General features: G+C 50.0%; 1 protein-coding gene and 1 long non-coding RNA gene across 3 annotated transcripts; one reads left to right on the top strand and one right to left on the bottom strand.

Moving 5' to 3' along the window:
• Positions 1 to 1,039: 1,039 nt before the first annotated feature.
• Positions 1,040 to 10,970, bottom strand: TGIF1 (TGFB induced factor homeobox 1). 2 transcript variants are annotated; one of them, XM_007519868.3, is made up of 3 exons: positions 10,696 to 10,970; positions 4,850 to 5,079; positions 1,040 to 4,125 (listed from the first exon to the last, which is right to left on the bottom strand). In XM_007519868.3, the coding sequence occupies exons 1-3, from the start codon at positions 10,709 to 10,711 to the stop codon at positions 3,547 to 3,549; spliced, it is 825 nt and encodes a 274-aa protein (XP_007519930.1). In that variant the 5' UTR covers positions 10,712 to 10,970; the 3' UTR covers positions 1,040 to 3,546. The 2 variants fall into 2 exon arrangements, with proteins under 2 accessions (XP_007519930.1, XP_060056741.1); XM_060200758.1 differs by lacking the exon at positions 10,696 to 10,970 and adding an exon at positions 9,018 to 9,362.
• A 2,804-nt stretch (positions 10,971 to 13,774) lies between these two features.
• On the top strand, positions 13,775 to 15,999 carry LOC132540954 (uncharacterized). The gene is made up of 2 exons (XR_009552170.1): positions 13,775 to 14,761; positions 14,862 to 15,999. It is a non-coding gene; the product is annotated as an uncharacterized LOC132540954 (long non-coding RNA).
• Positions 16,000 to 26,289: the final 10,290 nt, after the last annotated feature.

Below are 26,289 nucleotides of genomic sequence, written 5' to 3' on the forward strand. Positions count from 1 at the left end.
GGTAAAGCTTTGGACTATCAAGCATGAGTGACATCTGGTTCTTTCTCCTCCTATCTTTCTCATAAATAAAAATCTAAAAAAAAAAAAAAAAAAAAAATTGCGGTCTATGAACAGAAATACTCAGTTGTTAAAAATGATGGAGTCATCTCCTTGCTGTCAACTGCGATGGGACTTGAAGACATCATGTTGAGTGAGATAAGCCAAAAAGAGAAGGCCAAGTATTGAGTGATCTCACTTACAGCCAGGACTTCACAAATAAGGACAGGGAGTGAGAACACAAAAGTAAGCTTGGGTCAGGCACGGCAGGCTGCATGAAAGGGCTCTGGGGTCAGGCACGGCAGGCTGCATGAAAGGGCTCTGGGGTCAGGCACGGCAGGTTGCATGAAAGGGCTCTGGGGTCAGGCACGGCAGGCTGCATGAAAGGGCTCTGGGGAAGGCACACAGGTGGGAAGGGCTGAAGGGACGCTGGGGGTCCTGGCGCATGGTGAAGTGGAAAGACCTCGCTTGTACAGAGTTCTGCAGAGACCTTCACGGGGAGATGAGACATCATGCCCGGGTGTCAGTGACCGCACTGGGCACCACTAACCTCCTCACCCACCCACAGGAGTGATTAATACAAACAATGAATTGGAGGCCTGGAAACTTACTGGCAATCAGGCAGAAACTAGAGGCTTTCCCTTTTTTTTTTTTTTTAACTTGATTTATTAGATAGCCAGAAATTAAGAAGGGAAGGGGAAGGGCTGGGCAGTGGTGCACCTGGTTGAGTTACAGTGCGCAGGACTCGTGTTCCGAACCCCTGGCCCCCACCCGCAGGGGGGAAAAGTTTTGTGAGTGGTGAAGCAGGGCTGCGGTGTCTCACTGTCTCTGTCCCTCTCTATCTCCCCTTCTCACTTGATTTGACTGTCCCTCTCCCCTAGGTAGATAGTTAAAAGAGAAAGAAATTCTCGTGCCTGAGGCTCCAAAGTCCCAGGTTCCTGCACCACCATAAGCCAGAGCTGAGAAGGGTTCTGGTATCGGAAAAAAACAGAAAGTAAATGAATTACTTAAAATTCCTTTTATTTCCAGTCTAGGGTGATTCTAACTGCCTGAGCAGGTAATCTTTATTTTCATTTTTATTGTAGGTGCTTATTTTGCCGTCTATATACTTGTTGTGTTCCCTTTTGACGGCATCTATCTGTGACCTTAACAAAGTCCCCATCCGAGAGGCCGCTCCAGGCCCCACACCCAGACCAGGGCATCATAGGGCACCGTGCCGCCTCCTTTTTTTTTTTTTTTTTGGTTGTTTTACCAACTTTTTTTAAAATGTTTTTTTGAATTACTTTTATTTATTGGATAGAGACAGCCAGAAATTGAGAGGGGTGAGGGGAGACAGAGGGAGAGAGACAGACAGACACCGCGCGTGAGGCCCGACCCTGGGTCCTTCTGCTCTTCCGATTTCTCTTTCACTGACAAAGTTTTAATTTAGTTCTTTCTACAACAGACTTTCAAAACGAAATTTCCAAGTTAAGAAACACACCTGGAAGAATTTTTCTATGTTCTTCAAATAAGAATAATAGTAAAGCTACGGTGTTCCCCCCAACTTAGGTAATTTAGAGACAGGCAGGGCAGGGCAGGGCAGGGCAGACTAGCACTGTGCCCACAAAGAGACTGCGGAGTGTGTCTGACATGTGACACACCTGCTCAAGCACAGAAATAACCACAGAGCGCCACCAGTGCCCTTCTGACCGCTCTTGCTTCATACAAGTCGTCAATTCCCCCAACATGCCACACCTGCCTAGCACCACTGTCCCCCCCCCCAAACTGTGACACCTTAGGAAATAAACTTCACATGGGGCCGGATTGTGGCACACCTGGTTAAGCGCACGTTACTATGCGCTAGGATGTAGGCTCCGGCCCCCCGGTCCCCGCCTGCAGGGAGAAAGCTTCACGACTGGTAAAGCAGGGCTGCAGGTGTCTCTCTTCCTCTCTGTTACTACCTTCCCTCTTGATTTCTGGCTGTCTCTATTTAATAAATAAAAAAGGGGCGGAGGGTAGATAGCATAATGGTTATGCAAACAGACTCTCATGCCTGAGGCTCCAAAGTCCCAGGTTCAATCCCCCGCACGACCATAAGCCAGAGCTCAACAGTGCTCTGGTTAAAAAATTAAAAATATAAATAAATATTTAAAATCTCCCTTTAAAAAAAGATAATAAAAAAGGGAAAGAAGTGGTTCGGGAGGTGGCACAATGGATAGGGCATTGAACTCTCGAACGTGAGGTCCCGAGTTCAATCCCCGGCAGCACATGGACCAGAGTTATGCCTGGCTCTTTCTCTCTCCTCCTATCTTTCTCACTAATAAACAAATAAAATAAAAAAAAATTAACAGAATCCCATTGCTTGACCACCTTAGAAAACACTTAAGATACTTAGTGTCATTTTTATACAATCAACACTCTATTTGAATGTATAGACCTTACCTAACTATGCCAGTAAACCAAGGTTACTTCCAAAGATAGTTAAGAAAAGATTGCTTGGGTTGTCACTTCTGAAAAGTTAAACCATGGCCAGACACTCCCAGACCCCACAGCACTATCTAGGTCTTAAAATGCACAGGCCCAATCATCAAGGACTTAACTGGTTAGCCCAACACTAAGAAACTGTCAGTTTACCATACGGGCTCAGATTTAAGGTCCTGCTCTTCTGTCTATCAAGAGTAAATAATCGAGGGCCAGGCGGTGGCGCACCTGGTTGAGCGCACACATTACAGCGCACAAGGACCCAGGCTCAAGCCCCTGGTCCCCACCTGCAGGGCGAATCTTCACAAATGGTGAAGCAGGGCTGCAGGGGTCTCTCTCCCTCTATCCTCTCTCTCTCCCCCCCCTCGCAATTTCTCTGTGCCCATCCAATAATAATTAAATTTTAAAAAGAGTAAATAATCACACACACGACTCTTCTCTGTGCTTCTCCAAAGGGCTGGTGACACCCACTTAACTCACTCTACACTTTATTCCCAACTTCCTGGGTGCTGGATGCTATACTCCTACACAGTTACAGAAATGCCTTCGATGAAATACTCTGTGCTACTGTACTTTTTTAAAGAAAATATTTTATTATGTCATGAAAAAAAAGGCAATCAACTAGATTCATATGTGCTTGGAAAAAAAATGAAAAAATGTATTCAGTTGGACATATGTGGGCATCGTGTTCCACACAGGAATGAGAAGATGCTGTCGGTTCTCTAAGTATTGCACAGTCTGAAAAAAAAAAAAAAAACAACAAAAGGGGAGGGAGGGGGAATCACATGATCTTGGGAACCATCTCACATTTTGAATAATCTACCAAGAAACGTTTTTAAAAGAAAACCTTTGTTTCTACAGTAGCTTTTGAGTTTATAGTTCTTGGAATGACTGTATTCCATTGAAGACATCTCAGTAACAGGAGGCTTCATTTTAGCAATCCCATGTGCAAATATTAATAAAAAAATACATGTATAAATCACACAATTCATCTCGTGCCTCGACCCGGCAACCAGAACATTTTTGCGACCCATTTTGCTTGGAAGAGGGTCAGGCTGTGAGCTTTGCCTGAAGCTCCATCTCGGCAGCCCGTTTGAGGGCCACGTCCACTAGGAGCTGAAACCCACTGAAATCCTGGTTGAGGTCGGGCGGAGTAGGAGGCGGAGTGTTGAAGAGGCCGCTCTGCGTGTTCGTGCCCGGTCCAGACCTACACGTGTCCTCTGGGTACCCGAGGCAGGTGTCTGTAAAACTGCTGGGTGCCGCTCGCTGGGCATCCGCGCTGTGGCCCACAGCCACACCGCCGGGCTGGCAGAGAGAGTAGGGGCCATCCTGCAGCGCGGTCACAGTGGTGTGACAGATCACTGACGGGCGGGCCAACACGGAGCCCGGGGACGGCGGCTTGGGGGACAGCGGTGTCCCCAAGGCTGGGTTTGGTCCGGCTGCGCAGGGGTGAAACGGGCTCTCGTCTAGAGGCGGCATGAAGCTCTTGCCCACTGCTGACTCCACGGAGCCGGCTTCAGAGGTCTTGGCCCCGCGACGGGAAATGGTGAACTGATTGGGATCCTTGCCGTCCTTCCTCAGCATGTCAGGGAGGAGCCTCCGGCGGGCGTTGATGAACCAGTTGCAGACCTGGAATCACCGAGCACACTGTTCAGCACCCGCACGGAAGGCGTGGAAGGGCAGTTTCAGAATGCCCCAGTCACACCGAGGGGGCTGCTTGCTGCCATAAGCTTCCCCTTCTCATACAAATTCCCTGTTGTGTCTCATCACCCTTCAGTCTTTTTCACAAGAAAAAGTCATATGAAATTCTCAGATGTCTGAAGATAACTTGAGGGAGGGAGATTTGCTTTTCATTTCTTCCCCGTTAAACTAGCGCCTACTATCCTAGTGTTAAAGTTAATCAACGACAGGAAGGCCTTTCCTGTGTAAGAAGGGCCGCTCCTCCCAGTTACTGATTTTTCCCCAGTTCAAATGACTGCGTCAACAGACAGAGCATGAATTACCTCACTCAAGTCTGTCCTTGTTTATCAAACCAGTTTCCTGGGCAAAAGGACTTAACCTCCCCGTATTATGTTGTAGAAAGACAGGCATTAAAGGAAAAGCTGCTTGACAGATGGCTGTCAAAGACTCTGTTACTCCAAATAGCCAGTCTTCCGATATTAGCACTACAACGTTTACAAGAGAAAGGAAGGGGTAGGCAGCATGACGGTTACGCAGAGAGACTTTCATGTTTGAGGCTCCAAGGTCCCAGGTTCAGTCTTCAATCCCCAGAGCCACCATGAAACAGAGCTGAGCAGCGCTCTGGCAAAAAAGAAAGAAAACCGCCCCCCCCCCCCGCGTCCTCCCAGCTTACCTGTAGTGTAGACAGGTGTGTCTGCTGGGACAGCGACGCTTTCTCTTGCTCGGAGGGGTAGGCGTTATACCGGTGTTCATACAGCCAGTCTCGGAGAATCTGGACGGACTCCTTGGGGAGGTTGCCCCTTCGCCTTCTCTTGCCTGAGGCGGCGGCAGAAGAGGAAAGGTCCAAGGGGGCGTCCATGCTGTCATCATCCTCCGTCTCACTGCCAGAAGCCGCCACAACGCCTAGGTGAGGACAAAGGCCGACCGACCGTCAACGGCTGCTATCCTATCAGCAGAGCACCTGCGTGCGGCCAGGCACCTCTCCCGGGCCTCTTCAGCGTGACCCCACTTTCTCAACTGCTAAGAAAGAGTCCAGGAAAAGACCACTCTTTGCTGTCCTGAAACACATGTAAAATGCCCATTTGTCTAGAAACATGCTAGGGCAGGGGCAGGTAGCATAATGGTTATACAAAGAGACTCACGCCTGAGGCTCCAAAGCCCCAGGGTCGATCCCCAGCATCACCATAAGCCAGAGCTGAGCAGTGCTCTGGAAATAAATAAAATCAATGACAGGTTTTTTTGTTTGTTTGTTTGTTTGTTTTAATGAAAGAAAAGTGTGCCCATCCGTCAGCAACTGCCCTGTAAAGCTCTTAACTCTCCAATAAAATTTTTTTTTTAAAGAAAAGAAACACATGCCAGATTCCCAGCCAGCAGATGCCCTTTCTCACCCACTGCCCTGGGAGAGTTAACTTCTCACATTCCTTCTGAATGATGTTCAGCAAAGTCTAGCTGCGCAGGGCTTTAAGGCACAGAGCCGCCCAGACCAGGAGCCAGCCTTCCTCAACCAAGGCTGGGAGGTGCAGCCCCGATGGAATGCCACCACCCCCCTCCTGCAGGTCAGCGCGCCAGTGGCCTAGTGAGCCCTCAACAGTCTAGTCAGGGCCCCAAGAATCAAATGCTTATCAGGCTTTTCTGCCGATTCCATGGTCCTCTTGATTCACACTACGTTTACTCAAAAAAAAAAAAAAAAAAAAAAAATCAAGGCCTGCTTCTTAATGTATAGGTCTGGTGGCTTTTTGTTTGACAAAAATCAACCTCTGAGTTTTCAGTGTCACCATACAAAAATACCTTCCTTCTATCAGTACTTCCATCAGGTCAAAGGATGTCTTGTACCAAATAAGCTTGCAAGTTTCCCAAAAGATTAACCGCCAGTTTAAAAAAGGAGTTTAGCTCATTATAATTTGACAAAAAAAAAAAAAAAGCAACTGAATATGCACCTCCCAATGAAGCCTTTGTTTTGTAAGTATCTTAATCCTACCAAAAATTCTAAGAATTTACAAGCTACAGAGAATACTTAAATCAGAATCAAACTGAAAATTTTTTAAGATCAGACCAAGCCCTTATAGATATTTAAACATAATTTTGAACTCTGAAAACTTAAATGACTAAGGCTATTATCACTCTTCCTTTCAAAACTACAATAGACAACTGTGAACAAGCAAACAGTCTGTTCAACAGCTTAGAATTAAAAAGAAGCAATGAGTCACACATTACACCACACTGTGAGATAGCAGTACTGCTGTATTATGGAAGTTAATTCAAAGAGAATGTATTCCTAGTTTTGTTGACAGCCTTTAATTCAGCAGTTTGTGCAGACAGGAAATAAACTAGAATTGATCCTCACTGTGATAAGCCGTCCAAAGTTATTTTAAAGAAATTTCCTTAAGACCCAATTCTTTTATAAGCATGTTCACACAATGAAACTCAGAAAGCTATTCATTCAAAGTTCTGCAGATGAAATACAACACCGGTTAACTGAATCTTTACTTGGTGAAGCAGTTATAGCTTCAGACTGCAGGGGGCAGAAGGTGCTGGAGGGAGTGTCGGCTAATAAAGGCAGACTCTTCCAAACGAGAATGATCTTGCAAATTCACTTTAGCCCACAGCGGAACAAACAGTCACCAATAAACCACAAAAGAAGAATCCTGCATTTTAACTGTCAGGTATTTGATGTTTCTCTTCCCGGAAAATTTTATTAAACTGCTTTCCCAAAAAAAAAAAAAAAAAAAAAAAAAGAGCAAGTTTAAAACTGAAACAACTTTCACTGTGGAGACAACAAACTTTTTAAAAAATGAAGTAGTTGGAATTTGGGGTGAGGCTATCCATACTGTCCACGCTTCACTTGGTGACCATTTCTTGATTTGTTTATTCCAACAGACCTTCTACAACAGAAAACTTAAAGTTATGTAGACAAGGTCCCGTTTTTCTGTTTGTCTGAAAAGTCATTCTTCTCAAGACGACTTATTATCCCCCTCTCTTTTTTAATCTAGAAAAGTGTGAGAATTTGTTCACTGAACAGTGAATTCCTGACTGTAAGTTGACAACAGCAGAGTTAGAAACAAAAAAAAAAAAAAAAAAGGAAGGGGAAAAAGAGAGAGAGAGAGAGAGAGAAACACAGACAAAACCCGGAAGCCTGCCCTTTGATCTGCTTGCTTTGACAAGAAGCCTGATTGCTCAGCACACACAGCACGGCTGGGGTGAAGGCAGCTGCGGGCGGGCGGGAAGCCGGGCACCGGCCCCGGGCGGCCGGCCGATGCCCCCGCACCGCCTCTGGCCGCAGTCGGGGCCGCAGCAGGGCAAACTCTCCCTCCGGACGGCGGCTCGACTCGGAGAAACAAAGTGGCTGTCCCACGTCCCTCACCTCCTACTGTAACCCGGCTCTCTGAGAAGTCTCCGGGTCACGGCCGGTTTCCAAAGGCTCCGCCGGACTCTGCGGCCGGGGGCGGGCGGGAGGCGGGCATGGAGCTCCCCACCGCAGCCACTTACAAGGCGATGGAGCCGCCGCCCTGCGGGCCCCCGGCTCAGCAGCCACCCCGCCCACCCCCGCCCCTCTTCGGCTTAGGAGCTGGGGAGGTGGAGAAGGCATGGGAGGGAGGCCCCAGAAAGCTGGTCAGACTTTAAACAACCCCCCCCCTCCCTCCCCAAGAGGCTGGAAAAAGGTCTCGGGAAAGAGCTGAAAAGCCCGCGAGGGGCAGGGGCAGGAGTCACACTGCCACCCCCACCCCACCCCCCAGCACGGATTCCTACAGCCCAACCTCGGCCACAACAGGAGCCGAGATCGCTCTGGGGGGTTTTCTTACAGGATCATCATTCAACGTTTAAAGAAGAAGAAGAAGAAAGAAGAAGAAAACAGTCCAAAGCTTGTCTGGCAAGCCCGGAGACGTTGTGACCATCCATCCGCAGAAAGCAAACCCAGCCCGGCCACCGCAGGGTGCGCCCGAGGAAGGAGCTTTTTGTTTTCAAGAAACTTTGGATGTCCCAGACTTTTCTGAAAGAGACAAAGGTCCACCTCCCCACACACTCGAGAGAGACAGACAGACAGACACACACACACACACACACACACACACACACACACACACACTTTCCTGGGACCTGGCCCGCCCCCAGGAGCTCCGCATTGGGTGGAGAAGGAGTGGGACCCAGGGGCGGGGGGAGCCCAGGAGAAGAAGGGGCTTTTGTTCTTGGCCCCTACAACCGCGCCAGCCCAGGGCTGCAGGAGATTCGGGCTTTGGGCTGCAGACACAGCATAATGGTTCTGCAAACCACTTTTCTGCCTGAGGCCCCCTGGGACTCCCGGTTCAATCCCCAGCACCACTACCAGCCAGAGTTGAGCAGGGAATAGTTAACAGTAATGACGGTGGTAGTAATAATGACGACGATAATAATAATAATAATAATAATAATGAGTAGGAGGAGGAAGTGAAGGAAGCCGTAAGGCAGACAGCATAACAATTGTACAAAAGACTTTCCTGCCTGGGGCTCTGAAGTCCTAGGTTCAATCCCCAGCATCACCATCTAGCCAGAGCTCAACAGGGGCCTGGGGGGGGGGGGGTATGATAATAAATAAGTAATAAAACTGCAAAAAGACTCTTCTGCCTGAGGCTGAGGCCCCAGGTTCAATCCCCAGCACCACCATCAGCCTATCTCCTTCGTTAAGTAAAAAAAAAGTTTCGAGTTTCAAGAAGCGTTCTAAGGGGGCCTTCCCAGCCCCCGCCAGACACACACACAAGATTTGCCAGGAAAACCTAAAAAGGGAAAGAAAATCTCTGTAGTCTCCGCTTCCCCAGAAGAAAAAAAAAAAAAAGAAAAACAGAAAAAGTTCCCCTCCAACACGTGACCTTTCATTGTTTCCAAGAGTCGGAGCGGGGCGGCCGAGGGGACGGCGTACCGGGGATGCGGCCCGGGCCCGGGGAGGCCTGGGGGGGGAGGGGGGACCAACGTCCCAGCGGCTCCCGCCCCGCCCCCACCCGCCCAGCTGCCGCGGGGGCTCCAGCCCGAGGCGGGCGGGCCTAGCAGCGAGGACGCGGCCCGGCGGCGCCCCAAGCTGGGCACAGGCCCCCCCCCCGGCTTCCGGGACGCCCCGCGTGCTGTGCCAGGGGGTTCCACCACCTCCGACGAATGCCCCGGGCTGACGTCTGCAGACTCCGGCTGGCTGTCAGTCACAACAACCAAACGGGCCGAGTGGGAACGCACATGTCACCGGTGCAGCGCAAGGACCCGGGTTCGAGTCCTCCTCCACCCCCCCTCCCCCGCACCCCAGTCCCTACCTGCGGGGGGGAAAGGACGACTTTGCGAGCGGTGAGCCAGGTCTGCAGGTGTCTCTGCCTCTCTTCCTTTCCCTCTCGATTTCTGTCTATCCAATAAATAAATCCCCCCCCCGAAAAAAAAAGAAAGAAAAAGAAAAAGAAAGGGGGGCGGATTGTTTTTAAATCAAGAGAAAGAGGAGCCCCAGTGACTCGTGGCCGAGGGGGGCCCCTCCCCGAGCGAGGGGGCTGCGATGTGACGGTTGGAACTGGAAAAATGCAGTTGGAGCCCGGGCCGCCGCGCGCCTGCCCCCCACCCCCCGCGACCCTCCCCCAGATCCCGGCAGGAAAAGCCCCGGGGCCCGCGGCCGGCTGGGGGGCACCTGGGAAGGGGGCTTAACCACCTTCCGGGACCCGGAGCCGCCCGGCTCCTCCTTTCCTGGAGTCCTGCGGGCTGGAAGCCAGGCGGACGGCGAGTTGTGAAGTTGTGTGTCTGTCCCCGCTTCCAGAAGGCTTGTTGGAAACCATGACACAGTCACCGCGCATTGACAGGCGGCCCCCAGAGCCATCGTGGGAAAACTTGAACTGCTCAGTGACAAGACTTTGTAAAGGAAAAAAAGTCTTGTCTCTCTCTCTCTCTCTTTTTTTTTTTTTTTTAACAAACTCCCGGCCTGGGAAAAAAAAGTCTTGTCACTGAGCAGTTAGCGACACCCAGGGGAAAAAAATCGGAGGGCAAACTGCGAAACACCCCATCCCCAAAAGACGAGACCTGCCCGGGCCCAGTAGGGAGGAAAAGTGTTGGAAAGAGGAGGAGGGGGCGGACAGACCGCAACTTTCAGACAAAGGGGCCGCACCTCTGCGGCTCCCAGCAGCCCGGGGCTCCGCGGCAGAAGTGGGGGGTCCCGGCCGCCCCGCCACGGCCCGACGCGGCGCACACAGCCCACCCGGCCCGCGAGGGGCGCGCGGCCACGCGGCCGAGACAATGCGACTTGGGGCCGCACGGCCAGGGCGGCGCGTCTCCTGACAACGTGCCAGCAGCGTGCGGGGCCCGCGCCCCCCGCACCCGCAGCTCCCGCGCGGCGTCTCCCAGGGGGCCACAGCAACCGCCGTTTCAGCCGCAGCTGCAACAAAGGGAACCGCGAGGCTCCGACCTGGGTCGGGGGGGTGGGCGACCCAGGGGAGGAAAAGTCCACCAGGTCCCTCCCGGCGCCCGGGGGGCGAGCACGTCCCGGCTTTGGGGGGGGGGGCCCAGACCCCCGGCCCGGTAACTTACCTCGCTTGCCCTTCATGCCGCTGCTCCCCTTCCTGCCGTCCGCAGTGTTGGGGGGCCGGGGGGCCACGGCTGCCGCGCTCGGCCCACACTCACTCCTGGAGTCGCGGCCACCAACGGCTCTCCGGGCCGCCAGGCGCCCGCTCCCGGGGGGGGGGGGGGGGACGCGGGGACACCGGGGCCGCCCCCAGCCGGGCTCTCCTGGCTCGCCCGAGTCTCCCCTCGGCCCGGCCCTTTGTTTCCCGCTCCGGCTGGGTGCACCTCGGCGCTGTCAGTGTGCTGGCTCGGAGGGAAGGTACAGAGGTCCTGCCTCCGCCCCCAGCCGCCCGCCCCGTCCCCCGCCCCTCCCCGCCCGCGCCCCGGGCCGCTGTCACCTCCCTCCCGAGGCCCGCGGGGGACACACACGCCCCTGGCTCGTGGGCCACGCCGCCAGCCCGCAGCCCACCGCCCACAGCCGGGCTGGCCGGGGTGCGCTTGGCAAGGGCGCTACTGAAGATGAAGGTACAAGGTCGCCCTCTCTCCCTTTTATTTTTTGCTTCCGGGAAATGATTTCCACCTCTCACTTTCTTTTTTAAAAATTTATATACTTAATTTGATAGGACAGCGAGAAACTGAGGAGCAGGACAGAGGGGGAAGAGAGAGAGACACTTCTTCAGTTTGTGAAGCTTTCCCCCTGCAGGTGGGGACCGGGGGCTTGAACCTGGGTCCTTGTGCCTGGCAACATGTGCACTTAACCATGTGCACCACTGGCCTGCCTGCCTTTCTCCCTTTTCTTCCTCCTTTCCTTGCTCCATTCATTCTCTCTCTCTCTCTCTCCCTCTCCCTCTCTCTCCTTTTTGACAGCTGCCCCAGGCTTCCACGAGCTCGAGAACGACAGCCACCAGTGACTGAAGGGGAGGGGCGGGGCCCCCGGCAAGGCGTTGGGGACCAGAAGTAACTTCTTCCCGAAAGCAGGGCTGCCAGGGACGCGGGGGCGCAGCCTCCGGGTGCCACCGCGGGAGAGGGGCGCAGGGTGGCAGGGCGCCCCCCCCCCCACTGTCTGCGCCCCGGGCCCCAGCTGCGAGGGCCCGGCGGGATGGCGAGGCGGTTTCGAAATCTCCCAGTTGGCGGCCGACGCCGGTCCTGCTCACATGCTCCGGGTCTCCGCCGGGGACCGCCCGGGCCGCGCCCGCCCCGCACCCCCCGGCCCCGGCCGCCTGGGTGGGCATGGGACGCCCCCTCCGGGCCGCACGTGTGTGGGTCCACAGCCTACTCCGGGAATTTAAAATTTCCGCGTGGGGACCCCCTAGTCCGCATCCGGTTTCTCCAACTGAAACTAGTCATTAGGTAAACACGTGTTCGTGTGGATTTGTTTTGGTTAAGAGTTGGGGAGACTCCCAACAGTCCTGCTGGACTTCGCCCTCCTTAAAAGATCAACTGCGGGCTGATAAAAACGCGCGCCCTCCCTCTGTCCCTCTGTGTCCGTCCGACCCCTCGCGTCTGTCAGTCTGTCTGTCCCGTTGTTTTCAAGTCAACTGTCAGACTAGCCACAACAAGACTTAGTAAAACTTGGGCGGGGGCAGATAGCCTCATGGTCATGCAAAGAAACTCTCATGCCTGAGGCTCCCGAGTTCCAGTTTCAACCCCCCCCCCCGCCCCCGCACCACCATAAGCCAGAGCGGAGCAGTGCTTTGATAAAACAAAAACTTAATGAGACTGAGAAACCAACCAACCAACCAACCAACCAGCTGCGTAAACAAGCCTCGTGGCCATGTCAGCGCCACCCGTCTGCCCGGCCCGGCTCGGTGCTGCTCGGTTCTGTAAACCGCGTGGGGCGCGCTCGGCCAGAGCCGCGTGGAAATCAGGTTAAACCCGAGGAGACCCAGGCGGCCAGACGATGACTAACAAGACTTTGGAGCCTCTGTTTTCGGATCACGACGAAAATTAAAGCCAGCTTCCCACCCTCCCCTCACAGTCCCCACCCCCTCCGCCTCCATGGAGAGCCCGGGCCAGAGCTTACACAACTCGGGTGGTGTGTGTGTGTGTGTGTGTTTTTCCCATTACACGACCTAAAATGAATAAACAAGGGGAGCGGCGTCACTGTAGCAACAAGAAGGCACCAACTGTACGACTTTTTCCCCCCTTCCGTGGTTTTACCGACTGCTAGACACCTAAGAGAACACACATCTGAAACGGCGAAAACGGAAAACCAGAGCCCCCGGGGGTGGGGTGGGGTGGGGTGGGGTGGGGTGGGGTGGGGTGGGGTGGGGTGGGGTGGGGGGGAAGCCCCAGCCTGGAAGCTCCCGGGCCACTGCTGGAGCGCGGTTCCTCCTCGGGCGGGGCTGGAGGCGAAGCAGCCGCGGCTTCCGAGGGACGGAGGGACACCCGCTCTCCCCGGGGACAGCTGGTGGCAGCCGGGCCGGGGGCTCGGGGGGCTAGGGGCTCGGGGAGGCTGCGGGACTGAGCGAGGGCGCAGGGACTGAGCGGGGTGCGGGGAGGCTGCAGGACTGAGCGGGATGCGGGGAGGCTGTGGGGACTGAGCGGGGTGCGGGGAGGCTGCGGGGACTGAGCGGGGTGCGGGGAGGCTGCGGGACTGAGCGGGGTGCGGGGAGGCTGCGGGACTGAGCGGGGTGCGGGGGGGCTGCGGGACTGAGCGGGGTGCGGGGGGGCTGCGGAGACTGAGCGGGATGCGGGGGGCTGCGGGACTGAGCGGGGTGCGGGGAGGCTGCGGGACTGAGCGGGGTGCGGGGGGGCTGCGGGGATTGAGCGGGATGCGGGGAGGCTGCGGGGACTGAGCGGGATGCGGGGAGGCTGCGGGACTGAGCGGGGTGCGGGGGGGCTGCGGGGATTGAGCGGGATGCGGGGACTGAGCGGGAATTGAGCGGGATGCGGGGAGGCTGCGGGGACTGAGCGGGATGCGGGGAGGCTGCGGGGACTGAGCGGGGTGAGGGGAGGCTGCGGGGACTGAGCGGGGTGCGGGGAGGCTGCGGGGACTGAGCGGGGTGAGGGGAGGCTGCGGGGACTGAGCGGGGTGCGGGGAGGCTGCGGGGACTGAGCGGGATGCGGGGACTGAGCGGGGTGCGGGGAGGCGCTTTGTTTGCCGACTTCCCCGGCCGCCCGCTGCACACTACACGCCTTAGGGCCACTTTTGGCCCTGCCTTCTTCCCTCCTCCTCCTCTCCCTCCCTCTGCCGCTTGCAACAGCCGGAGACAAAAATGCTTCCTCCTTCCGCGTGGTTATCCCTCGCCACGCGGTGGCTCTCGCCATAAACACAAAGGTTCTCGCTTTTTCTTTGGCCTACTTGGCTAAAGTCTGCGCTCCTCAGGCAAAGAAGCGAGTTGGAAAGCAGAGTGGAGAGAGCCGAGTTAGCAGAGCCCCGCTGGGCAGCGAAGGAGGCGGCCGGGAAGCGGAGCGTCTGCACCGCCCGGGGCCAGGTGGCCTAGCGAGCCCGCGCTCCCCTCCTCGGCCCCGGGTCCCAGCGCGGTGGGCGCCGAGCCCCCGAGAGCAGCGCCCGCACCCACACGCGGGCTGCTCCCAGATTCCTACAGCTTTGAGTCGTGGGTGCCTTCTGGGAAGACAGTGTCTGCAGTCTGCAAAACACAGGCGGGGGCGGGGGCAACCCCAGAAAAAGTGGGCTGGAAACCCTCAGGGCGATTTGTTTTTGCTTTTTGTTTTTCTCAAAGTAGAAAAGCAACTTTTAGTTCTGACTCTCTCCGTTCCTGAACATCCCAGGCAGAACCTCTCCGGAAAAGTGATTCAATGATTTTTTTTTTTTTTTAAGATTCTAGTGCTAAGTAAGTAAATTCTATTTTAAGAAACTATTATTGATTGTACTAGTTGAGAGATCGGAAATTGAACTCAGTGGAGTGGGGAGGAGTGTTCTGATCACCCAGTGCTACATATATATATTTTTTCACATGTGCTGCATATTATTTGCTTAACTTATATGAACGTTAAGTCAGGGAAATGCTGGAGTGGAAGTGCGAAGGCGGCTGGTGTTCTCCGGTCTCTCCCTGACCTCCAGCCATGCTCAGTCTCCGTATCAGTGACTTGTCTGCCTGCAGCTGCCTCAAAGGAGAGAAACAGATGTGTAAGTTCCTTCACACAGCCTGCAACCACTTCACAAGGCACATAGCTCAAATGAAGAGTTTATCAATACACGTAGTAATTTATTATTTTTTTCATACCAGGTCCACCTAGTGACTGGCGAAAGTTATTTCGTCCATTTATCCATCCAATGATCAAACAAATCAGGTAGCGTCCAAGGAGGAAGACTGAGGACTCAGCAGTTCTCGGGTCTCTTCTGGAGGGAGATATCTTTGTAAAATCGGCAGGCCTGGAGAGCTCCACGCACTACACAAGGGTTCTGTCATCTTTACTTCTCAGACGTGGGGGCAAGAGCTGAGGAAGGAGAGCCGGCCATTATCTCTTAAGGGACTTCAAGCTTGGCTGCGGCCAACGACCAACGTGTGATTGTATTTTATGAAACCCATCAGGATCGTTCTCCTCTTGGTTAAGCAATAAAGCGACAGAAGCCACAGCTTTGTCCAATCACTTCTCTCTCGGCCCCACTCCTCCTCTCCAGTCTTCCTCATCATTCTTTACCTCGAGGGAGGGAGGATGAGCAGAAAGCTTTGTACCTGTACTGAACTTCCCAGCTTATGAAACTTCATCATCGAATAGTCAAACTGGTAAGGTAGCTTTCATTTATTTATTTTTAGTCAAAATAATTAAAATAACATTCAAATATCAGTGCCAAGGGATATAGAACCAAGTACTGGACATAAATTGTCTGGCTCATGGCACCGTGGATAAGGCATTGGACTCTCGTGCATGAGGTCCTGAGTTCAATCCCCGGCAACACATGTACCAGGGATGTCTGATTCTTTCATTCTTCCTGAATAAATAAAATCTTTTAAAAAAAAAAAAAAGTAATAAAATGTCTGGCTCTAAATCCAACTCTTCTGTCTTTCTGTGGAGATCTGATGGGTACGGAAGCAGCGCAAGACTGAGACTGACATACAAGTACAAAATGCAACACCGGGGCTTCCAGAACACTCTAAACTTACCACTTTTTCAAAAACTGCACCTACAGTTTTTTTTGTTTGTTTTAACCAGAGCACTGCTCAGCTCTGGCTTGTCGTTGTGCTGGGGACTGAACCTGGGACCTTTGGTGCCTCTGGCCAGAAAGTCATTTTGCATAACCATTATGCTACCTCCCTAGGCTGCCTATAGTTCTACAAGTAGCCTCTCTTCCAACCTTCCTGCTTTTTGTGCTCTTATCCCCTACCTCTTTTTTTCAAGAGAAAGAAACAGACTTCTAAATAATACAGCTCAAAAGTAACCAAAGAACGAGACCTGAGGCCACGTGGAGGGCGGGGGGGGGGGGGGGTGTCACCTTTATTTCAGGTCAACGGGTCACAGGCAGATTCCAACCAGACCCGCACAGGCTTGTGCCACAGCGCCCAGCTTTTAACAGGTTCCAACTGGGCGCAGCACACGCTGATTGGTCACAAGCAGAGTCCATCCAGGTAAAGGTGAGAGCGGGCTGGCGGCCATCAGAGCCCGCCACGTGGAAACTGGAATGCGGAAGTGGGGCCAGCAGCAGCCTGTGGAGTCTTCATTTCACCAGGAAGCAAGAAGTATACAAAGGAGAAGAAACGGCTTCCTGGCTGCCCTTCACTCTCCACATGCACACATGTGAAGAGCTTTCCCTGGTGCCCGAGAGGCTCCTCTGCCATTTGCTGCCTGTCTGTGTCTCACCCAATTTTGATCTGAATACCGATCTGACCTTGGATGCTGCACCACCTCGCTCAAGCCATTCTGGCATTTGAGGCGGAATCATTTTTTGTCGTGGGAGCCATCCTGGTCATTGTAGGATGGTAGCATCCCTGCCTGCTACCCAGTACTTGCAGTCTCACCCTCCCCCCAAGTTGTGACAAACAAAAAGTCTCCAGATGTTGCCAGATGTCCTCCAGCAGATCAGCACAGCTATTTCAGTCCTCCACTTCATCCACAGCTTCTCTGACTCTCCCCTGGCTCGAACTCCCCACGGCCATGGACGCTTCCCATTCAGTTTTCATGCTCTTAGCATAGGGCCTGCCACACCATAGGGGCCCACCTGGTCAGCACTCACTGAAGTCATGCACCAAAATTAGATGGTAACCAGTACGGATGCTTTAACAATCAGTGGTAAGATCATTGATAGTAAAGCCCCTGTCACAGCATGTGTCAGACTCCTGGAGGCGCTCTGATGGCTCTCTTGTAAAAATCAATATTTTTAAAGGATAATCAATAATAAGACAGTCTTTTATTACACATAGATTGCCAATAATTTACTGATTTTTTTTTTTTATTCCCCAAAACACTCGTTTGCATTAAGCACCTAAGACAGCTAAGGGAGTGTAATGTAATTTAGGGAGAGTTCACCAATCTGACCCACCACTTTGACCCCTGGTCAGTAATCCAAATAGCAATGATATTCTGGATTATTAATATAATTATTATTCTGTCTCTCCATTTACATAAGGAGATTTTCTTAGTGATGAGTATTTTAATACTTTCTCATTTGTAAGTAAGCATAAAAAGACCAAAAGTGGGAGTCGGGCGGTAGTGCAACGGGTTAAGTGCACGTGGTGCAAAGCACAAAGATCAACATAAGAATCCCGGTTCGAGCCCCTTGGCTCTCCACCTGCAGGGGAGTCACTTCACAAGCAGTGAAGCAGGTCTGCTGGTATCTGTCTTTCTTTCCTCCTCTCTGTCTTTCCTGCCTCTCTCCATTTGTTTCTGTCCTACCCAACAACAATATCAACAACAACAGTATCAATAACAACAACAATAATAACTACAATAAAACAACAAGGGCAACGCAACAGGGAATAAATAAATAAATAAATATTTTTAAAAAGACCAAAGCATACAACTGACAATGCAGCACACTATCCAAATGAGCAATCTTGCCAACCTACTTATTTCCCTTTTTCTATCTTTTTTTTTATTATCTATTTTTATTTGGTAGAGACAGCCAGAAATTGAGAGGAAAGGGGGGGACAGAGTGGGAGAAAGACAGAGAGATACCTGCAGCCCTGCTTTACCACTCACAAAGCGTTCTCACTACAGGTGGGGACTGGGGGCTCGAACGTGGGTCCTTGAGCAGTGTAATAACCAAGTGCGCCACCACCCGGCCCCTAATGCCCTTTTTCTAGCAAAGAGCTAGTTGTTCACCTGTTTGCATTTATCACATTATCAGTATGTCTTTCCAGAAGTATAGCAGACTCATTTACCATAACAACAAAATGATGAAATATATGGGAAGATATCTTACAAGAAATATCTGCAAGTTTATGAAGAAGACTCGAAACCCCACTGAGAGGCACTGAAGACTTAAGTGAAATGAAAGGTGCCACTTGTTCTGTCTATAGCCTTCGACAGTGGACAGTGAGCACAAAGGTGCTTGTGTACCTCAAGTCAGTCTTTAGATTTAAAGTACTTTCTATTAAAATACCAATACCATTTTTTTTTCTTTAATCACCACTAAGTGCGCTGGTATTTTTTTAAGAATCAGATCAAACTGAACACATTTGAGCTGCCTGGGAGGAGGCCCCACAGCCGCTGAAATGCCTGAGCTGCTGGCATAGAGACTAGGGCTGGGTCCCTGGCATCACACAGGCCAGCCTCTGCTTCTCTCTTGCTCTCATGAAGGAAGAAATGTCTTTTTAAAAGATTAAATCAGTGGTCCAGGAGATGGCACAGTGGATAAAGCTTTCGACTCTCAAGCATGAGGTCCCAAGTTCAATGCCCGGCAGCACATGTACCAGAGTGATGTCTGGTTCTTTCTCTCCCTATATATCATTCTTGATAAATAAAATATTTAGTAAAATTAAAGACAAATAAATACATTTAGAAATCACCATTAAAGGGTGGGGGAGATAGCATAATGGTTATGAAAAGAGACTCATGCTTGAGGCTCCAAAGTCCCAGGTTTGGTCCTCCACACCACCATAAGTCAGAGCTGAACAGTGCTCTGGTGTTTCTCTCTGTCTGCATCTCTCTCAAAAATAAAAAAATAAATAAAATATTTTTTAAACTCACCACTGAACACAAAGCAGAACTTGGACTGGAGTTGTACTGCACCAAAGTCAAGGACTCCAGTGGGGTGGGGGGAGTGTTCTGGTCCTGGAACATGATGTCGGAAGAGGATCTAGGTGGGAGCTGATTTGTTATGTGGAAAACTGAGAAATGTTACACATGCACCAACTATTGTATTTTACTCTTGACTGTAAACCATGAATCCCCCAATAGAAAAAAATCATCACTATACAACAAAATTAAGCATGCTATCCTGTTGCTGAGGACTTATTCTGATACAGTCTCCGCCCCCAGGTTTTTCTATGCCCCGCTAAATCCTAGAGTGCCCCCTTTCAACCAATCCTGGTCCTACACGTCACCCCTGGTTGTCGCCCAATAAAAAGCCCCCTCACCCCTCCCCTCTCTCCAGCTCTGGAACTCTTGTACTGGGGAACCCTCTGAAACTCTGACACACACTGGAACTCTCTCTTACTCTGTAACCCTGAAACTCTCGAACTCAGGAACTCTGTCACTCTGGAACTCTCGGACTCAGGAACTCAGGAACTCTGGCACTCTCGAACTCAGGAACCCTCTCCCGGGGTTCCTTGGGGCGGGGCCAAGCAGGCCCGCGAAATTAACAGGACTGATCCAATTCTCTTGGCGGGGGGGGGGGGGGGGAGGGCTAGGACAAACCAATGTAAAGCATACGACAATTCCCCCTTTTCTTTTTAACTAAATGACTATAGTATCAAGGGTGTGGGGTGAACAGAAACATATATAACAAAAACCAGCATGTTGCCAAGGGAAGGCCTGAGGGGGCCATATCTGAAAAAAAAAACATTTCTTGCCTCTGGGGGGCCATTTGTTGTTAAAATTTTCAGAGGCTCTTGCTGGGCGGGTAGCTTCACAGCGGGTAGGAGACAACGGCTGGGCAGGGAAGCTGTATTTCTTTATTCAGGAACCACGATTCATAAACTAAGACAAACTAATCACCAAACAGAACTCTGCTGTCTCTTTGTGGCGGCACAAGCACTCTTTCTTTTACTCTGTCACTCTGGAACTCTCGGACTCAGGAACTCAGGAACTCTGTCACTCTCGAACTCAGGAACCCTCTCCCGGGGTTCCTTGGGGCGGGGCCAAGCGGGCCCGCGAAATTAGCAGGCCTGATCCAATTCTCTTGGTGGGGGGAGGGCTAGAACAAACCAATGTAAAGCATACAACAGTATCCAGTGGTGAAATTCTGGAAGAAGAGAATTATAGGGGAGTGGGGGCATTACAAGCAGAAGCCCTCCTCTCTTTTAAAGCACAGGTACAAGTTGACACAGAACAGTACTGAGGGGAGTTGGAGAAGGCAGGTGGCCAGCCGCACCTGGACTGGGCCCAGAGGCCTGCAGGGTCTCTCTGTCTTCAGTTCCTTCTGCGTTCCTCCTTTCTCATGCAGACCTGACTCTCTAGCCTGTACTTAGCTTCTCTCTCTCTCTCTTTAAGATTTTATTTATTTATTAATAAGAAAGATAAGAGAGAGAGAAAGAAACAGACATCACTCTGGTACATGTGCTGCTGGGGATTGAACTTAACACCTCATGCCTGAGAGTCTAGTGCCTTAGCCACTGCGCCACCTCCTAGACCACAGTTTTTCTCTTTTTTACAGTACACAAGGACCCAGGTTCTAGCCCCTGTCCCCTCCCGCAGTGGAAAGATTCAGGCGTCATCTCTGAGGCCCCATGCTTGCACAAGGAACGCTCTGCTCCCTCCCTCCATTTTTCCTTATTTATTTATTTATTTTCTCTTTTGTTGCCCTTGTTTTTCATTGTTGTAGTTATCATTGTTGTTATTGATGTCGTTGTTGTTGAATAGGACAGAGAGAAATGGAGAGAGGAGGGGAAGAGAGAGAGAGAGAGAAAGATAGACACCTGCAGACCTGCTTCACCGCCTGTGAATGGACTCCCCTGCAGGTGGGGAGATGCACTTTGCACCTTGTGCCACGTGCGCTTAACCTACTGCGGTACTGCCCGACTCCCTATTTTTTCCTTTTTTAATTATAACAGAAATAGAGCAAGAAAGAGAGAAAGGTAGAGGAGGGGCCGGGTGGTGGTGACCGTGTACCTGGTTGAGCACACATGTTACAATGTACAAGGACTCGGGTTTGATCATCTCTCTCTGGCCTACCCAACAATGACGACATCAATAACAACAACAATAATAACTACAGAGATTGCGTTGCGTTCCACATGAATAAAGACTGAACTGCTTATCACTCAGAAAAAAATAATAATAACTACAACAATAAAACAAGGGCAACAAAAGGGAATAAATAAATATTTTTTAAATTCTTTTATATTTATTTATTTATTTTCCCTTTCGTTGCCCTTTTTTAATTGTTGTTGTAGTTATCATTGTTATTGATGTCGTCATTGTTGGACAGGACAGAGAGAAATGGAGAGAGGAAGGGAAGGCAGAGAGGGGGAGAGAAAGACAGACACCTGCAGACCTGCTTCACCGCCTGTGAAGCGACTCCCCTGCAGGTGGGGAGCTGGGGCTGGAACCGGGATCCTTAAGCCGGTCCTTGTGCTTTGCGACATATGCGCTTCACCCGCTGCGCTACCGCCCGACTTCCTGGGTCTTTTTTGTTTTTTAATCTTTATTTATAGTATAGAGACAGCTAGAAACTGAGAGGGAAGGAGTGATAGAGAGGGAGGGAGACAGAGAGACACCCACAGCCCTGCTTCACCACGTGCAAAGCTTTCCCCTTGCAGGTGGGGACCAGGGGCTCAAACCTGGGTCCTTGTGCATTGTGACGTGTGCTCTCAACCGGGTGCACTACCACCCGGCCCGATTTGGTTCATTTTCACACAAACACAAACATACTCCCTCCTTTCCCCCACCCCAAGAATAAGAACATGTCATAAAATCCTGATGTTTCGATGAGTATTTCCTCAGGTCAAGGGCATGGTTCTCACAGTACAAAATCAGCAAACTAACACGGATATAATGTTACCTAATACATGGGCCAGTATTCTATTTTTCTGGCTGTCAAATCATGTCTTTCTTTAGTGTCCTTTAATCTGGAACAGTTTGTCCTTGTTATTCATGACCCTGACATTTAAAAATATTTACTTTATTTATTTATTCATTTTTATGAGAGAGAGTGAGAAAGAAAGAAAGAAAGAAAGAAAGAAAGAAAGAAAGGAAGAAAGAAAGAAAGAAAGAAAGGAAGAAAGAAAGAAAGAAAGAAAGAAAGAGGTATGGAGACCAGAGCACTGTTCAGCTCTGACTTGCAGCAGTGCCCCGGGATTGAACCTGGGATTCTGGTACTTCACATTCTCTCCATAACTCCTGCCCTTGGCATTTTTGAAGAGGAAAGGCCTGCTGTTTTTTAGAATGTCTCTCATATTGTTTCATGTCTACTCATAGTTGGGCTCCCTGGCACCACTATAAACAGGAGCGGAGAAGGGTTTTATTTATAAAAGAAAGAATGCCTGACACTCTGAGGTCCCAGGTTCTACCCCCAGCATCACCATAAGCCAGAACTGAGCAGTGCTCTGGTCTTTCTCTCTGTATCTCTTGCTCATTAAAATAAAATAAACAAAATACTTAAAAAGAAGGAAAGGAAAAGAAAGGAGGAGAAAAAAAAGAAACATTTAAAATAAGGAAGATGGCTTATTGTTCTTAACTTTTTTCACTCACTAGTATATAATCCATTGTGATTTAGAGTTTGACTCAAATATCATCATAGAAATTACCACTGGGGGGGGAATAGATAGCATAATGGTCATGTAAATAAAGAGCCTCATGCCTGAGGCTGCAAAATCAAATTCAGTCCCTGCAGCACCATAAGCTAGAGTAGAGCAGTGCTCCGGCAAAAAAAAAAAAAAAAAAAAAAGTAATTACTGGAAAACTCTAACATCAATTCTTCTTTGTTACACTACATAGAAGACTTTCCCTTCTTCACTTGCAGTGTGTGTGTGTGTGTGTGTGTGTGTGTGTGTGTGTGTGTGTGTGTTACTACGAAGGTCTGTTGCAGTATGTGTGTGTGTGTGTGTGAGAGAGAGAGAGAGAGAGTGTTACTACGAAGACCTGTTGCAGTGTGTGTGTGTGTGTGTGTGTGTGTGTGTGTGTGTGAGTGTGTGTTACTACGAAGTCCTGTTGCAGTGTATGTGTGTGTGTGTGTGTGTGTGTGTGTGTCACCACCAAGTCCTGTTCTATTCCGAGAGCTGCAGCCACAGTCCTCACTTGGTGGTATGCAGGAGGCTTCGCATCTGGCCAGCAGGGCTCCTCACAAGCCTCCCTTATCCTTCTGACCTGTGTTCGCGTTCACTCATGGCCTGCTTATCTTCCGGTAGTAAGCTCCTTCAATCTTATTTTTTATGAGAGCACTGCGCAGCTCTGTTTAGGATGTGACAGGTGTTATTAAACGCAGGCCCTCGGAGCCTCAGGCACAGAAGCACACTGCATCAACAGCTGCACTGTCTCTCCGGCCTCCAGGATTGCTACTCAGCAATAAATCTTGCCGCCTCCACACCCTCCTTGTGGCAAAGGTGTTTTGAAGATGTAATTACTTATTCGTGAGAGATACCAGAGCATCATTCTGGCAAGAGATGTCTCTATACAGACCTGGTGGAGTTCAGAGGCCTAAAGAACACTGAGGAATGCAGGGCCAGGTGGTGGTGCACCTGGTTAAGCGCACATGTTATAGTGTGCGGGAACCCAGGTTCAAGTCTCCAGTCCCCACCTGCAGGGGGAAAGGTTTAGGAGTGGTGAAGCAGGGCTGCAGGTGTCTCTGTCTCCCCCACTCCTCTCAGTTTCTCTCTGTCTCTATCTGGTAACAAATATATTTTTCCATTTAATAAATTTTTTTTAAAAAGCAAGTAATTAAAAAAAATACAGATGAATGACATAGTGGGGGTTGTACTGTTAAATGGGAATCTGGGGAATGTTATGCAGGAAAAAAAATAAATAACAAAAATAATAAAAATTAAAAAATACAAAGGACGTGGTGCGGGAGGTGGCGCAGTGGATAAGGCTTTGGAATCTCAAGCATGAGGTCTTGAGTTCAATCCCCAGCAGCACATGTACCAGTGTGATGTCTGGTTCTCTCACCTATCATTTCTCATGAATAAATAAAACTTAAAAAAAATACACAGGACTGGGCCACCACTTCATTTAATTTCACTAATAGAGCCAGGAAAGTCATAAGAATCATTAAAAAAGAAAGCGCTAGAAAGGAGTCGGGCTGTAGCACAGCGGGTTAAGCGCAGGTGGCGCAAAGCGCAAGGACCGGCATAAGGATCCTGGTTCGAGCCCCCAGCTCCCCACCTGCAGGGGAGTTGCTTCACAGGCGGTGAAGCAGGTCTGCAGGTGTCTGTCTTTCTCTCCCCCTCTCTGTCTTCCCCTCCTCTCTCCATTTCTCTCTGTCCTATCCAACAATGATGACATCAATAACAACAATAATAACTACTACAATAAAACAACAAGGGCAACAAAAGGGAATAAATAAGTAAATACATTTTTTTTAAAAAAAGAAAGAAAGAAAGAAAGAAAGAAAGAAAGAAAGAAAGAAAGAAAGAAAGAGAGAAAGAAGAGAAAATCCAGGCAAGCAGGTTTAGCAATGCCGCTGAGTCTGGGTTTCGAGATGAGGCTACAGTATGCATTATCTAGCTGTCTGGAGTAGGAGTGTGTCCTGAGCAGCACAGGGACCCTGCCATGGTGGTGTGGCACATTCTCGATCAGGCTTAGAGTAGCTTTTGAATTAGTGTAGTTGAAAGACTCAGGCTGTTTAGGTCAGAGTTGGGAATTACTGTCATCTTTTCTTTAAAATTTTTATTTATGTATGGAATCTGTTATCTTACAACCTTGTTAATCATTAAGTCACTAATAAAAAAATTTAAATGGGGGAAGTCGGGCGGTAGTACAGCAGGTTAAGTGCATGTGGTGCAAAGCAAAAGAACCAGCTGAAGGATCCCGGTTCAAGCCCCCCCGGCTCTCCACCTGCAGGGGAGTTGCTTCACAGGCTGTGAAGCAGGTCTGCAGGTGTCTGTCTTTCTCTCCCCCTCTCTGTCTTCCCTTCCCCTCTCCATTTCTCTCTGTCCTGTCCAACAACAACAATAACAATAACTACAACAATAAAAAGGTAAACAAAAGGGAATAAACAAATATTTTAAAAATATAAATGAATAAATAAAAATGAAAAATGTTTATTTACTTGCATGACCTGGGCACATGGGATGCAAGGAGTTGAACTCAAGAACTCGAGCTTGAGAATCCAGCTCCTCACCTACTGAGCCACCTCTGGGCTGCAGATAGTTGTTTTATTGCAGTTTGACTGCAACACCAGACACTGATGTCCGCTAATGTTATGAGACTTCAGGAACGGCTGAGACAAGAATTGTTACTTAGGACAACCTCACCCATGTGTCCTGGAGCCTCCCCTCCCCAGAGCCCTGCCCCACTAGGGACAGAGAGACACAGGCTGGGGGTGTGGATCCACCAGCCAACACCCACGTCCAGCGGAGAAGCAATGACAGAAGCCAGAACTCCACCTTCTGCTCCCCATAAAGAATTTTGGGTCCATACTCCCAGAGGGGGAGAAATTATTGGGGGAAGATGACCAGAGGGCTCTGAACTCCAACCCCATCAGTACCCAGAGAGAGAAGAGAAAAAAAAAAATTCAGAAATAGTAATAGGTGTAGGTGTGACTTGGAAATAAAAAGATGGAACCATAGAAAAAAATGGCCAAATATATACAAATATAACAGATAGTTGTAGAAAAAAGAGTTGACCCATATCTGCAACCTTAAGAGAACTGCTGGAGGGACTCGGGCTGTAGCGCAGCGGGTTAAGCGCATGTGGCACGAAGTGCAAGGACTGGCATAAGGATCCCAGTTCAAGCCCCCGGCTCCCCACCAGCAGGGGAGTCGATTCACAGGTGGTGAAGCAGGTCTGCAGGTGTCTGTCTTTCTCTCCCCCCTCTCTGTCTTCCCCTCCTCTCTCCATTTCTCTCTGTCCTATCCAAGAATGCCGACAATAATAACTACAACAATAAAACAACAAGGGCAACAAAAAGGAATAAAAAAATATTTTTTTTTTAAAAAGAGAACTTGGGGAATGTTATGCAGGTACAAACTATTGTATTTACTGTTGAATGTAAAACATTAATTCCCCAATAAAGAAATAATTAAAAAAAAAACATAAAAAAAAGAGAGAACTGCTGGAGCTTCCAATGCAGGGACTGGGGATCCAGAACTCTGGGGGTAGGAACTGGGCAGAGCTGTACCCCTGTTATCTTGTAATTTTGTAGATCAATATTAAATCACTAATAAAATTAAAAGGTAAAGATCCAGTATTATAAAAACATGACAGTTTTAACAAAATTCCAGTTAAATCTCAATTCAATTTCTTGGTTTCCAAGAAATATCACCAGACCCAGAATCTGTGGCTGAGCTCTTGGACTGAAAAAGATACAAAGGGTGGGGTAGACGGCATAATGGTTATGTAATTTTAAAAAATTATAATGCAGCTCAAAAGTAACCAAAGAACGAGACCTGAGGCCAT

This window comes from Erinaceus europaeus, chromosome 10, assembly GCF_950295315.1.
Source record: "Erinaceus europaeus chromosome 10, mEriEur2.1, whole genome shotgun sequence".
Lineage (NCBI taxonomy): Eukaryota > Metazoa > Chordata > Mammalia > Eulipotyphla > Erinaceidae > Erinaceus > Erinaceus europaeus.

What these genes read in the sequence shown, in the direction of transcription:
- TGIF1 (XM_007519868.3), bottom strand. An exon ending in CACACCTGTCTACACTACAG is followed by an intron (nt 4,126 to 4,849) that starts GTAAGCTGGGAG and finishes CGGTGATTCCAG; the next exon opens with GTCTGCAACTGGTTCATCAA.